We start from the raw sequence: 18249 nt of genomic DNA on the forward strand, positions 1-18249 counted from the left end.
TTCATTATTTCCAACAAATGTCTTATCTGGGATGCCATGTTTAGAGTATGATATTTCAAGAATTATGATTGCCTGGCTCACAGGAATTGGTAGATATATAGAAAATCTTGTTGCTTCCAGGTCCAAATGATTCAGCCTCAAATATTTTTATAATTGGCCCCAAAAGTTGAAAAAAAAAAAAGAAAAAAGAAGTTTCTAGGCGTGGGTGGTGTTGGAGCATTAATAGCATCCATAAAGACACAAAAGATACTGACAAATGTGTTTTGATCTTAAACCATAAGCATTGATTGACAGTGACCATGATAAAATGTGAGCTATATTAACATTTCAGTTGGATAAGCTACAACATGTTGATCAATTTAAGGGACTAAATTGGAATTGTCTACCTACAATAACACATGTGCCTGACGAAGGACTTTGACCGAAAGGTTGCCACTTTTAACTTTTTCTAAATAAAGGGAGAATAACACTGCAGATATTTTTTGTATTACCTACAATAACTAGAAATACGCCATAGAAGTAGGTCTATAGGTGACCCGTTTCCAAAAAAAATAAATCAGCTTTTATTAGGCCGCTGATCTGCCAGTACATGATTTTTTAAAATGTATTCTTTAAATATAAAATTTGCATACAGCGATAAAAAAAATACTGAGTGCACCTTATAATACAAAGACTGCATTAGTAATCTATGCAATGCAGTCACCCATCTTCAGTCAGATAGTTAACCCAGGGGACCATCCATGCAATTAGTTATTCTAGATTAAAAAAAAGAAGTGTTTGTTAAATGACAAATAACCAATCTGAAAGGACCTTCCAGTTCATCTCAGCACACAATCATTCGTCACTAACAGCAGGGACATCGGGGATGTTGTTTTCTCCAGCCTGGAACAATGTAATTATCATAGCAATGATTGCACTAGCAGCAGTAATTAGTAGCGCGGACCCTTCCGGATGGTGACTCCCATGCAAAATGCAGGAAGCCATTCAAATATCCCCGCCTGCTATCCGAAGTGAAATCCGAGAGAGAAGCAACTAAGCGGCAGAGTTAGAGAGCGAGCGGAGGGAGGGGTACAAGTGCACGTCAGCTGCCTACAAATGACACCCTGCAATCATAAACTGTCTCGCGGCGCGTTCTTTCACGCCTTTTCGTTAGTGAAGTATGAAGAAGACATCGAGATACTCGGAGAAAAGCGGCTTTCGTTATTGATTCAGCGGATAAGACGTTTCTAGCGCACTTCTGAGGGACTTCTACTCCTCATCCCACAGAAAAAAAAAAAAAAAAAAAGCTCCATCGCATCCGCCTGAGATTCTGGATGGACCGCGGAGGACCCTGCTGGAGCTCGAGTCGAGATAACGGAATAAACCCCATGCCGATTATATAAGGATTTTGCGACAAAGAAAGTCAGGAGACAGAAAGGCTGCTTTCCCTCATCACTAATTCGCCCGAATAAACCGCACGCCAGGGTTTATATTATGGACAATGTAGTCTTTGAGCTCGGTGTGGCTGACTTCTCCGGATTATTTTCCACGTTTAGTTATGCTGAGCAGCCGATCAGTGTTATTACTGGCGCGATTTCGGACACTGGATTCAGATAATATCGTCTTGATGCCTGCAGGTTCGCGCTGGTCACTAGATTGAGACTGCTGTGTGAAGTCTTCATGCTGTGGGGTAAATACACTCTCTACTTCATCTAATCCTGCTTACATGAAGTTCAGCTCTCTTGCAACTTGATATTCAATTATTCATGCACCCTTCGAGTCTGAAAGTTCAAATGTGTCACTGCTGACAAGCTCGTTGGCGGGATTGACACCTGCCAGTTCGGATGTGCAGCTCCTAATGCATTGACACCTGTCGCAATATGGTGATATATTGAAGTGGTACAGGTCTGATCACACGTGTCCTGCAGTGGGAGCAGCACGACACTTACGAGCATCGAGACAGATGATGCCATTTATTCGCGAACACTGATGCTCTCACTGTACAGACGATCTTGTCTGTGTGGGAATGGTTCAATGGCACATTACCGACGGACATTTTCAGTCGTTTACTCGTAAATGAGGGCATGTGGCATGAGTCCAGCAGAGAGTATCTCCAAGAATGAGAGGTAGACGTGATTATGTGCACTTGCACACAGCAATTAAACATTTACAATATTTATCACGCTATATTTAACCCTGTAATAATGACCGTCACTTTAGATTGTTAATTAGGAGAAGCTTTTACATTTCTTCTCACATTGTCATGCATTACTTCATTACATTACTTCTTATCCTCTAAATAAAACACTGCAGGTGTAATTCAAAATGCTGTCATCATTTAATCACCCTCATTTCATTCCAAACCTGTATGACTTTTTTTTCATGTCTCTTTTTTTTAACGGTTTGGTTACCAATATTCTTCAAAATGACTTATTTTGGGTGAACTTTATCCCTTTAAAACTACTGAGACGCAAATAGCCAATATAGGTTAGTTATTATGATTAAGTGTCTGATAGTAAATATGGAGAATTTTGTTTTAAATCTGCTTTTTGTTAGATTGCAACATTCAAAGCATATGCATACTGAATATAAGATGCATTAGTGCCTGTACATCAAAAGACTATTCAAGGCACATCTTTCGTTGACTTACTAAATACAAGTGTAGATCAAAGAACACATTTGTACAGCAAAATTGCATAAAATTATGCACTGTAACCATCAGCCTTAAGCCATCACTTATGATTAAGGATGCACTGGCTGTCAGTGCTGATGTCTAGTTATTATGAATGTGCCTGCAGAAAACAACACAGTATCTTCCAAGTGACTTGATAACCTGATGAATTATGGGCTGACAGTGGAGTCAAAAGATAAACTCTGCACCTACAGGCAAGCCTTCTGGGTTTCCATTCTTTTTTGTTTTAAAATAACTTCTATCATTTTTCTGATTGAAAAAGAAATGTGTCCTTTGGAGAAGCATTTTTCTTCAGGATCATGTGACCCGAGTTCAACACTCATATTCTGAGACTATTGGATTCAATTGAATTCCAATGCAGAAAATCAGAAACAGAGACAAAAATAAAGTCTACAGTCAAAATCAGATATTAGTGACACACACTCCCTTTTCATTCCACAGAGCTCACAGAAGATTAATCATTCTAGGTCATTTACCAACATACTCCCTTCATTTCCTCCACACTTCCTATTAATGCGTTTAATTTCTACAGTTCCCAAGCTATGAATATATTTCCATTTCCATTCTCCCCAACAATTCTCCAACATAACATCTCCTTTTTCTCAAAGCACATCACCTGTGCTTTTTGTGTTATACTCGTCACTCTATCCTTCTTCATTTCCCTGAGCTTATTTATGAACCATTACCATCATACCGTAACACTTTATTAGGTCTGTAAAAAGCCAAGGGAATGAATCACTAACATGCTCTCGCCGTCCCTCTCTCACCCCATTCAATTTCCATTTCACCTCACCATTTAACACTTTCTCCCTATGTATTCACACCTAATTGTCAAAAATGTCAATTCTGTCATAATTTACTCTCCCTCATATCATCCATTTTTAGAAGAAATATTCATTTTGTGTAGTTGTAACATCTAAGCTGAAAAATAGAATAAAATAAAATGTAGCAAACCTGTCTCTTAAACTCTATTGACACCTGTATATCCAGAAATGATTTTTATATTTAAAAAACCATCAATCTGAAATGTTGACATTTACATCAGACACAAATGGTCAGATGGCTATAGTGCACCAGCCACTTAGTTCATCCGGCTGAGAAGGCCTGCATTCGATTTCACCATAAAGTCCACAATCATTTCTCTACATTAATCAATACCACAGTTTTACACTGTCCATTTCTGAAATATGGCCTGAGGAAACATGAATAAAATCAACATCAGTATGCAGTGTTATGACAACACCTCTTGGACAGTATTAAGATTGAGCGTCGCCATTTTGCAGGTGGCCCAATGCACTCAGAAGCTTCATTTTGTAAAAGGAGCCAGAGAATCAGACTTGATCAAGTCATGCTTCATACAGAAAGCAAAGACAATTAAATACTGCAATGTGTTACAGAAAGCCAGCACGGAAGGCAAGCCATGAGGAAAGGAAGCTTTGAAAGTGTGTCTGGGTTCCCTTCAATATAATTTATTAATAAGGGAACACGGGTTGACATAAGTGCTATATGCTATGCAGAAAACCTGGGACACTTGAAAAGATGAAGGAATTAAAATTTTCATGAGTTGAAAAATCATATTTAGAAAGAGAGAGAGAAAGAGAAATTCTGGCATGTTCTATTATATTTGAGGCATCAACTAAGAAAAATAAATTTAGACTGGAAGCAGAAAATATATGCTTGTTTAGGAAGTGATAAAAAAAAGACCCTGACCACCCTGTCTAAAACAAGCAAATGCTTATACTCAGTACTGCCACAAACCTCATCTTGCTAATCCAGTCAATGTCACCGGCTTTGTAAACTGAACAAGCCTTTGAAATGCCATGAATTGTAAAATAGACCAGGATTGCAAACTACATTTGTCAAGACCTTTGGTACCGATACTCAGCAACTACCTTTGAAAAAAGAAAACCTCTTCTTAAACATTGCCAAACAATGGAGCTGCTTCAAGGGAAAGCATGAATAGTCTACTGTTGACCTGCACGTTGCAGAAAATCATGCAATTTGCTCAGTCCATAAAAATGGACTAGAAGGCCATAAATAGTAATATGTACATGCACTTTCAATGCTTTGAAGATATATGGCCAATTTACTCTGAAATTGCACTTTTCTCTGTACAATCCAGCCTAGTAATTGCACATAATCATGCAGGCCATGTCCTTATCAGGATATAACCTCTACAACCATCCTCGTCTCTTTTCTTAATGAGTCATCAGAGTCTGACTATGTCCTTGTTTCTCCTTCTTCCTCACATGTTGCCCTCGCCCCAGGTGTGCGTGTCTACTCTGGTGACAGTGAGCACAATGGCCGTGGTTGACCTCTACCTGCTGGAGCAGAGCATGCTGGGACCTCGAGGCGGAGCCCGTCCTGCAGTATGGCCATGTGTCGCTGTCGCGCTGGGCGACCTGTGTTTCCTGCTGGCGCTGCGCTTCGTTTCTGCCGGTGTGGTTTCGGAGGCTCGCTCTCCCCGCCGGGGCTTCGCCAACGCTCTCTGGTTTCTTTTCCTCTCGCTGCTGCAGTTGAAACTTTTCTTTGTGTGTCAGAACTACAGACAGGAGAGACGACCCCCGGATCCTCTCGCCCGCAAGACTCTGACACTTTTACTTTCGGTGTGCCTGCCCTCGCTGTTTCTCATCCTGACAGGAGCAGACTACATGACTCCACTCCGCAGGAAGCAGGAGGTGCGCAGCCGGCTTCTGTGGGTGGTGGTTGACTTGCTCGATGTGTTGGATCTGCAAGCCGGGCTGTGGGAGACGCAGGGAAGCGTGGGGGTTCCTCTTTGGGTGGAGGGTATAGTGTTCTTTTACTGTTATGTGCTGTTGCTGTTGCTGCCATGCGTGTCGCTCACGGAGCTGGGTGCCACTGCACTGCCTGGGCTCCAGGCGGCTCGGAAGGAGGCCATCTATCCGTGGCTCAGCCTGGTGACCATTAACCTGTTCACGCTCGTGCCCAGAGGGGTCGGGATGCTGTGGTACAGGGACCCACGGGTGTCCACGGTGTTCCTGGGAAAAAACCTGCTGGCTCTTGCGGTAAAGTTGAGCTCCGCCTGGGAGAGGCACAGAAAGGGCAGTCGAGGGATGCAGGGCGCAGGAGCCGCCACAGGAACTGGAAATCAGACTCAAGGGGAGGCATCGGAGCAAGCCACGGAGCAGGAGCAAGAGTGCACATCTCCAGTGTCGTCCTCTACTCGCTACCACACGCTCTCACGCACTCACGGACACAGCCACTCACTCTCTCACGTCAGCCTAGACCCCACTGAGACCTCACTGGGACCGGCTTACATTTCCCATGAGCTCTAGAGGTCATGAAAGAGCCCTGAAACTGCCTACAACTGGAATTTGTAGGCTCATAACTATCCCTGGAGTCTCTGTGCTTTTGGCAAGATTAGCAGAGATAACTCATCGTATTAGCACACATTGTAGTTTGTACAGCTGATGATTTGTAAAGCCAAACACGAGCAGCCTGCTGTAGTGTGTAGCTCCCAGACAAAAATGATAATGAGGAAAAGGGGGGAGCTGTTTTAATTAAGTGCCTTCTTAAAAGAGCAACAATTAATATTGTTACTCTTGTTCGTTTTGGTGTTCATCAAGGACTTGAAATAAACCATGTACTGTGAAGCATGACCACTGTTAATATTCTACTCTGTAAAATAAAAATGTTTCATAGACACCTGCCTCCACCATTGTTACCAGGTCTCAGCCAGACCCGTAATCTGTGGGTCTGACATGTGAGACAGAAGCAGCTCTGAAGTAAATTTGCGCAGACCTGTCAAAACTAATGACAACATTTCAAAAACTTTATGGGATGGAACTTCATTTAAAAATCACAATTTTTATGGTTGGACCTCACAAACAAATTAATCTATTCCTCCATCAACTAAATGGCCATTTCATGGTTGAGCAAACACAGTAACGAAAGTATCCGTCAATCACTTTCAACAGTAAAACTTTACCCACAATTACATACAGTGAGGTCCAAAAGCCTGAGACTACAAGTGAAAAATGTGTCTATTTTACACTTTTATACTTCAACAAGTTCATTACTAAATATATTATCAGCACAAACATTTCAGGCCAAAACTGACTTTAGAAATTACATTCATCTATACGCATTTGTACTATCCCTCTTTGGTTTTAATGACAGCAGCACTTGAGCTGCATAAACTCAAGATTAGAAGGTTGTGTAAAACCATCTTTTGGATAATAGGAAGCAAATGTATCTATCCATCTGTACAAAGATTTCACATGTCACCAATTTTCAAAATCCTGAAACTTTGTTTATTATTTAGATTCAATTTATAGTTTGAATGCAGTTTCTCAATGTTGTATCAGACTTTTAGACCCCTGTATGGGCAGCTTCAGGCATCTGTACACAGAATGGACAGTGATGGCTCATTAATCTCCAACTTTAAACATATCATAGTTACCACAGTATGAAGTGTCTTCTCCACTGTGGTTACCAATGACAGATCTGTTTGTACCAGAGTATGATGTTAGAGAGACACACACTTTCTGATGTGGTGATAGAGAATGAATCCTGGTGCAGAGTATGGTATGGGGGTTGGGTATTATTCACTCTCCATCAGCAGCCTCTACAATCCCCCCACCCCTGCTCTGATAAACCATTATTACTCATATTAATTGAAATGGGACTCATTTTTCAAAGAGCTAAGAGCTTATACCGCACTTCATTCATGATTTACATGGAATATTTACAGAACATAAAAGCGAACAAACTTGCATGACAAATGCTAAAAATAAGCCTAGCTATAAATTAACTGAATTACGGAATGCAGTTCCACATGAAGCCGATTTAGCTTCAGAAGTATATCAGACATATGAACCAGACCAGAATGCCATTTCTCAGCCTTTCATCTCATCCTCTCTCTCTCTCTCTGTTCATTTAAAATGCACACCATCCATGTTATGGCCCCTGCTTTTTATTAATGAAAAGAAATCAGTGAAAATAACAGAACTAGCAGGCCAGACATACACAATGTTCATTGGAGTGAATATTTCACCCCAAAATTAAAAGATTAAGTGTTTTGCATAATAAAATAAACCTTTTGTTTGCATTTCGAGGACAATCAAGCACATCCCACCTAAATTCTCATTGATGTTAAAATTATATAAAAAAAAAATATATATATATATATATATATATATATATATATATATATAAAAGCTATGGTCACCAAAGCTTAATTTATTTGATCAAAAATACAGTTAAAATAGTAAAACTGTTAAGTATTTAACATTTTCTTAACATTTCATTTCATATGTAATTTATTCCTGTGAGAATCATTATAATATGTTGATTTGCTGCTCAAGAAACATTTGTTATTATTATCAATGTTGAAATTAGTTTTAATATTATGCATAATATTTTTGTGTAAACTGTGATGCATTTTTCAGGATTGTTTGATGAACAGAACTTTCAAATTAACATAATTTATGTCTATATCAGTCTATCTATCTATTATATATTTATATATATATATATATATATATATATAGACTTAGTAATGAAAATAAGAGTAAAAAGTGTGAGTCAATAACACATGATGATCATTTTCAGGTAAATTATTCCACTACTGACATGAAAATAATGTCTCAAAAATCCTATAATGGTTCACAAATATATAGGTTTTCTTTTGATTTTCAGGGGTTGAATGCGATGTGGACATGTTTCAGTGAAAAAACACGGTGTTAGTCTGCCTGGTCTCGATGTACAAAACACTTAAACTATAGTCTTATACGCCCCTCTTTTATTCTGTCCTCTGATTCTCTCCTCCATCCGGCAGAGTTAATTTCTCTCTGGACTGTAATTACTCTCCTCCATAGAAGCTGTCAGTTTCCCCCCTCTCCTCCAGAGCTCCCTCTTTTATTTCTCTCGTTTGTTTAAATTTGCCCCCGGCCGACAGGCAGCCTACCTCTATGCGCTTACCCTGTCAGGGATGGTTAGGCAGACGAGAGAAAAAACGAAGGAAGGAGAAAGCGGGAAGATTAAAGGGCCAGAGCTGTGAGCTGAAGGCCTGCTGGCTGCAATTTATTTACAGTTTAATACACATAAAAGTTGAGCCAAAGATGGCAGAACAAGCACAAAGGCAAAACAGAGCTCAAACAGAGCTGACAAGAGCAGGGGCAGACACATGCACAAACACGCGACTGCACGTGTTTAACTGACATATGGTGCTGCTCTGCTTGACTGATGCTCATTACACCTCATATTTAGTTCACAACAGCTTTCTTCAGCAGGCAAGCACACTCAGGAGGCCAGGATGACTTGCATTGGCAGAAGAAAATGTGTCTCATTTATTATCGTCACGATGGGCAAGGGACTGTAATGACATCAGTACAGCTGTAATTAGCTTGTTAGTTATGAATGTGCTTCACATATGAGAGCAGAGGTAAGCCTGTGTCAACATTTGGCTAAACAGTTTCCCAAGATAGTCCCTATGGTGGAGAAAAGCAGAAAACCTTTAGAGGCTGTAAATATATGAAATCAGATGTTTGTTTCTTCAGAAGACAACTTAAATTGGGCAAACTTAAATACAAGCGACAGCAGACGTGCTTGTAACATAGCATTGTTCACATTGCTCTCACTACTTTCCTAACCATTAGAGCAGTGGTTCTCAGCCCTTTTAACTCCAAAGACCACCATCATAAGCAACAATATTCAAAGGCCAGACACTCTTATTTTCTGTCAATTTAATTTCAGGATTCCAGACGTTTTTACAAAAAAACTTACTTTTGAAGGCAAACCCATAAATTAGTATCTCCCTTTTTCCATAAACAAAAACCCAATAGGATTTTTCTATTGGCTTTTGGATTATTCCAGAAAATAAGCTCTGTGACCAAAAAAATCATTTTCACCTGCTTTGTTCATCATGATAACCTTCACAAATTTACACAACTTATGAATTGTCAATTTTGTATTAGGTCTTGATTTAAAAAATATTTTCCCCGAAAATTTGAGTTAGAATAGTTTGCAAGTGCGTGATATGAACAAAGTGAGGCTGTAAAAGCAAACGATTGAGTTTATAAACAGATTGCGTGATATTTGATGAAGTTTGCATCATTGATTCTGTTAGTTTCCTGTTTAATACTGCAAAGCTGCTTCGAAACCATCCCTACTGTATAAAGCACTACAGAAATAAAGGTGAACTGACAAGAGTTTACCTGTCCGGTTTGATGATGTGTAATGCCACCAACAATATCTGTAGTCCCATTTAGCCGCTAAGTAAAAGCTTTAACAATTACAAGTATTACTGATGTATTATATATCATATAATAAAACATGGATGGAAAAATCTTGAGCTTGTATTAACCATTTCAGTCATTTAACAAAATCCCATTAAAAAATGGGATGTGCTAAAATGAATTGGGAAAAAAAATGAATTGAAAGTCTGCTGAGGTATCCCTGGTTAAGAACAACTGCACAGCAAAGGCCACGAACATAATAAAGAATAAAATAATGAAATAGACATAAAAATCAATGGTGAAAGAGAGAGGTCTAAAAGCTTACCTGTCCCAGGATGGGGCCCAGTGGAGGCCCAGGAGCTGCCTGTCCAGATCTTACAATTGCTCTGATTACACCTCCAGTATCCAACTTTTTCACCGCCTTGGCTGCTTTAGATATCTTAGACATTGTCTATGTGTCTTGCGTGCCACACGTCTGTCAGTCCCCTTTGCCTGTTGAGAAAGGTAATTATTGAGGTCTCCTTAATTCATTAAAAATTCAACAACAACAACAACAAAAAAAACTCCTGTCCAGAGGTTGAAAAGTGAGTTACACAAAAGCTCTCCAATCCATAAAAGCTCTCCCAGGAGTGCACAGCGGCCTTATCTCGAGACACTGTAAGTGAAGACTGTCGCGAGTCGAAGTGCTATGAAACCTCAAGGCCCTTCAGAGATAAGGGATAAAAGCACAGGTGCATCACGCACTCAAGGAGCTTCTGTGCTTGGCTGCCTTCAACGATTCCCTGCACTCTGCTGATCCATTACGGTTAGCTAGCTCTCTATGGGTCTAGATCAGGAAAGGTCGATGGAGCAGATTGGACAGCAGCCACCAAGCACCAAAACACACACAGAATTAGCATCACACGCAAGGGCAAAAGAGTAGTACCTGGTTTTTCCATTCAAGACCGAATTCAATTACATGATTCAATCAATTAGTTGAGTTGTAGAAATGGCCTGAAACATATGCGCTCAGCGAAGCATGAGTCATAAAAACCACACCCCATAATCTGATATACACCAAAGGCAATAAAAGCCATCATTCAGCTGATCGCAGCCTGGCTAATTACAAATCTGATGGGAGAACTTGACTCATTTTGTGACGGTTCAACCCAGGTGAAAACAATATCTCCAAATTATTCACAGCGCTCTGTTCCCAGGTTAACCTGACTATTTATATATTCATAAATGCAAGGGAGATGAGGACAGAGGTGAAATAAACACACCTCGCTAGCCACACGTTGGAACGCGCCATTGGTTTTAATGCCAAGTTAATCCTTGCATCTGTGCGCGCAAGGAGACAAGCAAAGAGAGCTTTTCGCAAGCACCGAAACGTCTTGGATCTCAGAATACACAGGCTATCAGTGGAGAGCAGAAGCAGCAGATATAGGCGTTAAAAATTACTCTCAGGGTTTTCTTTAAAATGCCAATCACATACTGGCCTTCATTTCGCCGTTCTATTTCATGCTGTTCTCCAAACATATTTTTGCTGTTTTAAAAAGCATGTTGAAGCTCAAATCAATTTAAGAGGCAGTCAGGGAAGGTTGGGCTGCTGGTAAACCTCCACTTCTTGGCAAGAGGTCCAACCGTTTTAACATATTCAGAAGCAGAAGAGGACAATCAACGATCCTGTGAGCTGAATTGAAGCAATTTATTCGGAACATTGTGTTTGGCACCAATTGACGATTTTTTTGAGGGATGGTTTACTTGGTGCCGACAATAACAGTGTTTCTGACTGTTTTGAAGAAACATGCATGAAGTTTCTTTTCCATTTAAAGCAACTCTGTTGACGTGATGGGGATATAAAATACATGATGAAAGAAAAAAGTCTGAGGATGAGTGACTATGGACTGCAGGCATGTTCTGTCATACTTCACTGTGCTTGCTGGGTTTGCTACTTTGAATCTTTTCAAATTAGATTCAATTGCTTGAGAAAAATATTTGATATTCTCAGGAAAAAAAAAAGTGTTTTGTTTGAAGTATTATGATTAGGAAATAAGAAACAACATGAATACACTACATTTGTAGCTTATGGTTGATATGATTTAAATTTTAATGAAAGAATCCTCTTATGCTCACCAAGGTTGCATTTATTTGATCAAAATGAACTGTTTTAAACATATTTTAAAATTCCTGTGATAGCAAAGCTAAATTTTCATCAGCCATTATTTATGGTTAAGTGATCCTTCAGAAGTCATTCTAATATTCTGATTTGCTGCTCAAGAAACATTTCTTAATCTTCTCAATGTTGCAAACAGTTGTGCTGCTTAATATTGGGGACTTGCAAATATAGCTACTGCATGACCCAACATTTTACCCTGTGAAAATAATGCTTTGATTTGTCTACAGTATCAGATTTTAGGCTCATTTAATGTGCTGGAAACACTGAAACCATCACTGCAGGGTACATCTGTATCTGTTTGTTTGCTACAAATGAATCATTAGCCAATGTGCTATTTGATTTTTTTTTTTCGACATTGTTTGAACAGAGAATAATGAGGTAGGTGTACAAACAATTGGTTCCTGAAAATGAATTGTTGCAATGTTTCAAACTGAAGTATCTTGGCCGTAACAATGATAAAAAGGAAATGCCAAGCTCTGGGATTTTAAATTGCACTGGAAAAATAGGGCAATATACCATTAGCAATAAATGAATGTGGCTCAGGTTTATTTATTTATTTTTGTTGAGCATTTTGTCCACTGGCCAAAAATAAATAAATAAATAAATACTTGGATGTTAAAAATCCCTAGACTCAGTAAAGTGAATTAATATCTTAATGCAAATTCAGAGAAAGCAGTAATACAAGAAAAACCTCAGAGACCTAATGCTGTTCTGTTCTGTCAAACTTCAGTTCAAAGGGATAGAATTAGGTTTGAGGAAAATGAAACACTCAAGAGAGTCAATGGCATTAGCACTGCTACATCATTCCTGATTTAAGATGACAAAGAGAGACAGGACTCTCTTTATGAACTGATTTAAGAACCTCAAAACCATTCCCTGCAGCTTCACATTTACATATATAGATTTACACCCCGACTTTTGAAAGCCAGCCAGTTCATTTGGATTCTCGTTCTCTTGATATATCTGTTTTTGGTTTGAGACAAATTGAACTTGCAGACATGGGAAAACATGTTTGTTGAGGCAAGAATAGCCTATTTAAAATACTGCTGAACAAGCAATTGTGGTTTTCGCAAAGTAGACAAAAGCTGGAAAATAAATGAGGAGGAAAGTACATAAAACATTTATGCATAGCAGAAATGACTGGTAAAATGATTTAATTCCTTCTACCAGCTTGCATTTTACACAAAATGGGAAGATATGGGAATATGGGCCTTTCTGCTTTCAATGTTGTGTATAACAGTAAATGAAAACATTTGTTCACTAAACGCAACTCAATTAAGCAACATAGACACAAAACTGAGATTCTGTCCTCATCAAATAACAAACCATGGTGCAACATAAGTCGCAATTCAGCAAGCAGGCTGCTGTTTCAGAATTCAGCTCAATTCCTCTGATGCCCTCCAGGTGCATATTGATTTTGACAAGACCGCAGAGTGCAATTTGTGATAACCTCAGCAAAGCGCTAAACTGCCTCCGAATTTACAACAGCAAACTAGAAAAAGGTGGGAATACTCAAATGACATTGAAGTATCACTACTGTGTCACATATAACATCATTTAAACACTTATGAGCACTAGTTTCAGCCAACAAATATAAAAATGTGTGAATACTATGGTTTAATTACAGAGTGTATTTTAGGTCAGGTATCTGCTTAGTATCTTACTTTTTACTTCACTCTGAAAATGTATCATTATGTATTTTTCCCCCAAGGTCAACTTTGTAGTGTTTGTTTGCATAAAATAGTTACCAAATTCCCTTCCATCCTCTCTCAGAATAAAGCAATCTGTTTTCTGCCGCACCTTCATGAAATAGCTCTCTGTGCATGTGAAATGAGCAACGGCCCTGAGCAGTTTCTCTGGCTCTCTCACAAAACAGGCTTGCAGGTGTGCTATTATGTCAAAAAGCAGTCTTTTAAAACAACCAGCCACACAGACTGCTGAGATCAGACTTGAAATCATCAGGGGCCTAGATAAACTTCAGGCAACATATTTTACAGACAAATATCCAGACCCAAATATCCATTATACTTTCACTCCTGCACAAAACAATCTGTCCGATTAACCCCAGATGATATCTTCATAAGAACCTGCCTTTTTTAGATTTATGTATTTCTGAGTAACATTACAATACTACCACACACTAACAAACTCGAACATATCAAGAACACACCCAACCTGCAGCTGTGCCTGGATAACAACAACAACAATAATAAAAAGCATAATAATAATAATAATCAGCAATATAATGGTACTGAATTAACATGTAACACAGCTACATATATCCAATTCATTTGAAAACGATTAATCCAACTAACAACATTTGTGCCCAAAATTTACTTTTGAGTCTGGATGCTCCAAAAGGAGCGCTTTTTAAACAGACTTTTCGACTATAAATGAAAATTGTTTCATCTGAAAGTTTTTACATGGCCAGTGTACACAGTCACATGACCAGAGCTGTTTAAATTCCAGTTTGCCCTTTGAAGGATGCTCTATGTTAAAAACTTTAGAAAAGGGAGCATTTAACATCGCATAATACACATTCAACTAACATATTTAGTATATGCATGCATAATAAGCACATTAGTAAATAGTGGAAAACAAAGAACCTCAATTTAAATGACTGACTGTCATTATAAAACTGTACAATTTAAGTATTGCTGTACTTTATAGTTTCCCATCGTTTGCTAAAGAATGAAATAAACACTTTTTGAAGAAAATGTAGAGATAATGGTAATGACAATAATGACACTGCTTTAAAATTATAATACATCATTACATGCTTATAGCACATGACAGTATTTTATCTTAAGATGGTTAATAAGCGCTTCAGGTACTTTTTCAAAACAGAGATACATTTGATTATGATATAAGCAAAGATGTAATTTACATTACCTGCTAGTGGGATAAATATGCGTCCACGTACACCCGAAAAAAGACCTTCACGTTAGTTTTTGAACCATGCGCGCTGCCATATTGCCTTTACTGTCACTTCAGACCAGTTTGGAGAAACCAGATAGACTGTCCCCATATGGACAGGAGGAGGATTACGCCTATACATACAGGAGGGATAGATTATTTATAATGACAATTATTTATATTAAACGCTACATAACATTTAAATACATTAATATAAAACTTTTTTTTTTTTTTCATTTTTCATTGTATTTATTTTAAGCGGCGTCACTGAAAACCATTGAAGGTTTGTATTATTGGGCTTCATTTTCAACACTAGATGGCGAAGTGACTCTTTTGATCGACTGTCAAAACCCCCACGTGAGCATTGCGTCATTTCCCGTGCGCCCGCCCCCACACTGTGTGCATGATCCGTGTGCTGGCTTGCTGCTTTTGTTATAAGATATCTCTGTTTGTTGGTAGTTAGAAACATATAAAGGGATCAGTAATTAGAATAGCTGTTGTGATGGCTGAAGCGATTCAGAAGAAATTACAGTCTGAGTTGGAGAAATATCAACAACTGCAAAAAGGTACGCTAGCTAGACAGCGATCCATGTTAGCAGTCCTTCCAACACTCTCTGCATGTGCATATTGCCATCAATTTTGGTAATATTTTATATATTTTACTGCAATGCACAAATAAGTGCCTGTTGTCACAAATCAGGCTCTCAAGATGGACAGATTTAGCTTGTTAGTCAACATCTGTCCAGAGCTGTCATAGTGATCCGCTTTGTTAATAAAGTCACTAAAAAGTGTTTTTATCTTGCTCCCATTGAAATGTGTTAGATACTCATGAATTACATTTTAAATAGGTTTGGTTTGCTGTTGTATTTGCATTTGCATAATAAAATAATTTTCTGTAAATTCTGAACGTAGAAACTGTTTTTTCTTGCAGATGTCAGTAAAAGTATGTCAGCAAGACAGAAACTGGAGGCACAATTGACTGAAAATAATATTGTTAAGGAGGTAAGAACGTAATTGCAGTGTATCTTCCACGTTTGTCATGCAAAAATGTATACGCTTTCATTTATTTATGTTGATCATGTTTTACTACGTCGCCCCTCTGTAGGAGCTTGCATTGTTGGATAGCCAAAATACAGTTTACAAACTAATTGGGCCAGTTTTAGTCAAACAAGATCTAGATGAAGCCAAAGCAACAGTGAGCAAGAGGTTGGAGTACATCAATGGTGAAATGTATGTATTGCATTTGATTCTGTTGCAATCGAGTGTGTAGTTCACATAGGCAAACCCCTAACTGATCTCTTCTTCATCTCAGTCAGCGCTATGAAACTCTACTGAAGGAGATGGAGAGAAAGTCTGAGCAGCATCGGGAAGTTCTCTCCAGCCTGCAGCAGGAGTACCAGCGCGCTCAGGGTCAGGCTGTTGGGAAAGTCTAAATGGATTATGATTCTAATCCAGCAAAACTCAGAGACTGAATATGCCTGCTAATAACACATGCTTGCTCACATGTATATTAACAGAATTCTGTGGATTTTTTGTTTGATCCTATTAGGCTATCAATAAATTTTGTTTATTTATGTTCAGCATCCTCTTTTTGTTCTTTCAGTTAATATGTTAAAAGTGTTCATTTTGACATTAGTGGACCCTTTTCACATATCCGAGGTGAACAAAAACTACAAAAATATCATTTGTGTTCCTATTTGCTCTAATAGCAAAAGAAAAAAAATCTGTGATAGCATTTTTCTTAAGAAAAAAGTGACTGATGGATGTATTACCCACTGTGTTGTAAAACTCACCGATAGCATTAACTATTTAATTTTTCATTCAAATATTTAAATATGAGAATATATATTTTTAAAAAAATCAATTTTTACAGTGATAACTGAAAATGCCTCATGACATTCTGTGAAAATGTACGTGTTTCTGTTTTGTATATTTTATTTATTGGGTAATCTCTGTATGGCACAGAATAATTAAAAAACAGAAACATTGAATATAAATTACAATTATATATACTGTTTAAAAAATATAGATCAATTACAAGAACTGTGCAAGTAAAATAACTCATAAAGGTAAAATTTCAAGCATTCACTGTCTACAATTTTGGTTTGTTTATGATGATTTTGCTGCTTTTTTTAAAGAAATGTCATTAAATATATTGATGCTATAAGGACAAATTGTAGGCTAGATGTAAATAAACATAACGTTTCTTGGATGTATCATACAGTAAACTAAATTGAGTAAAAATTTTAACAATTTCACACTGCTATGCATCACTGTGTACCAAGGCCTTGAGAGCTGACCAGTGAGGCGACTCGTTTTTCTAATTAAAGGGGCAGGCGAGTGGTGCTTGCGGCCAGATGTTGTTCAGGGTAATGTCAATGAAGCGCTCGGTCAACAGGGTGTGTATCCGCCTCTGCGCAACAGGACATCAGACGCGCAATGGAGAAGCGCTGAAGCACAGACGTCCGCATTGTGGATGCTTAGCTCCAATTAATATCCCGCGGAGGGGGACCTGTCCCCCTTCATTTCCCACCCGCCGGGGATTAACGCACATGAATAAAAGGCATTAGAAGAAGGGCGCTACTTGTAAGGGAGCTGTACACGCTTTAAAAGCAGGTTGCCAACACACCCGCGTTAAGTCCAAATCGTAAACTGTGGCGTAAAGCTTCTAAAGGGATTAGCTATTTATCGAAGCAATAATATGCAAAGCTAATTAAACAGACAGACTTTGAGGTATTATTCGCCTTTTTGAAGTAGGTAGATCTTTTGGACTGAGTAGGGTGAATTATGCACGGTAAAGTGGGAATTAAGCTTTATAATTCCAGGCTTTGAGATGCCACAAGCCTCCGACATGTACATATAATAACAATATTTAAAGTAATGATTGTTGAAAACAAATAGACACTGCTTTTCACTTGAACTGTTGTTTGAAGTAGAGTGTGACCGTGATTTCACGTTTATTACCGCAAAACGCGTGCGCGTCTCGATCGTTACTTAAACACGCGTGTCTTCTGCACTGTGCGTTTGTTTTCATAACCAGGTCAGGGCACGCGTCGGTTTAATTTTACAGTTCTTGCCAAATGGCCAGAAGGACCACATGTTGTACTAGTAAAGTGGGACGATGGCTTTGCTATAAACGTTGTTCCCATGAGTTAGGTGACAATCTGAGAGAAAGTCAGCACCTAACGTTCGTGCGTAATTTGGCAACATCTGACAACAGGTCCACAGCGAGACGTGTCTCATTACAAGGCGCAAAAAATAAACCACACATAACTTGTTTGCTCGAAAAGGTTGAATTGTGGACT

The 18249-nt window shown here is 38.6% G+C and overlaps 3 protein-coding genes across 4 annotated transcripts in view; 2 read left to right on the forward strand and 1 right to left on the reverse strand.

The window, feature by feature from the left end:
- mrpl11 (mitochondrial ribosomal protein L11) overlaps positions 1 to 15055 on the reverse strand; it is a 30594-nt gene extending 15539 nt beyond the window's left edge. For both annotated transcript variants that reach the window (XR_002019823.2, XM_019115508.2), the window contains exons 1-2: positions 14921 to 15055; positions 10196 to 10362 (exon numbers count right to left, since the gene is read on the reverse strand). Coding sequence is in view for 1 of the 2 variants with exons in the window: in XM_019115508.2 (XP_018971053.1) it covers positions 10196 to 10318 (123 nt within the window). In the remaining variant the exon portion in view is untranslated. The remainder of the gene's footprint in view (positions 1 to 10195; positions 10363 to 14920) is intronic.
- Positions 4651 to 6335, forward strand: tmem265 (transmembrane protein 265). The gene has a single exon (XM_042738526.1). The coding sequence runs from the start codon at positions 4873 to 4875 to the stop codon at positions 5965 to 5967; it is 1095 nt and encodes a 364-aa protein (XP_042594460.1). The 5' UTR covers positions 4651 to 4872; the 3' UTR covers positions 5968 to 6335.
- Positions 15056 to 15297: 242 nt separating the features above from the next.
- On the forward strand, positions 15298 to 16518 carry pfdn6 (prefoldin subunit 6). Its single transcript, XM_019116286.2, has 4 exons — positions 15298 to 15510; positions 15876 to 15946; positions 16050 to 16174; positions 16257 to 16518. The coding sequence occupies exons 1-4, from the start codon at positions 15447 to 15449 to the stop codon at positions 16375 to 16377; spliced, it is 381 nt and encodes a 126-aa protein (XP_018971831.1). The 5' UTR covers positions 15298 to 15446; the 3' UTR covers positions 16378 to 16518.
- The last annotated feature ends 1731 nt before the right edge of the window (positions 16519 to 18249 follow it).

This window comes from Cyprinus carpio, chromosome B14, assembly GCF_018340385.1.
Source record: "Cyprinus carpio isolate SPL01 chromosome B14, ASM1834038v1, whole genome shotgun sequence".
Classification (NCBI taxonomy): Eukaryota; Metazoa; Chordata; class Actinopteri; order Cypriniformes; family Cyprinidae; genus Cyprinus; species Cyprinus carpio.

What these genes read in the sequence shown, in the direction of transcription:
- tmem265 (XM_042738526.1), top strand. Translation starts at nt 4,873, where the DNA reads ATGAGTCATCAGAGTCTGACTATGTCCTTGTTTCTCCTTCTTCCTCAC.
- pfdn6 (XM_019116286.2), top strand. Translation starts at nt 15,447, where the DNA reads ATGGCTGAAGCGATTCAGAAGAAATTACAGTCTGAGTTGGAGAAATAT. An exon ending in ATATCAACAACTGCAAAAAG is followed by an intron (nt 15,511 to 15,875) that starts GTACGCTAGCTA and finishes TTTTTCTTGCAG; the next exon opens with ATGTCAGTAAAAGTATGTCA. An exon ending in AAAATAATATTGTTAAGGAG is followed by an intron (nt 15,947 to 16,049) that starts GTAAGAACGTAA and finishes GCCCCTCTGTAG; the next exon opens with GAGCTTGCATTGTTGGATAG.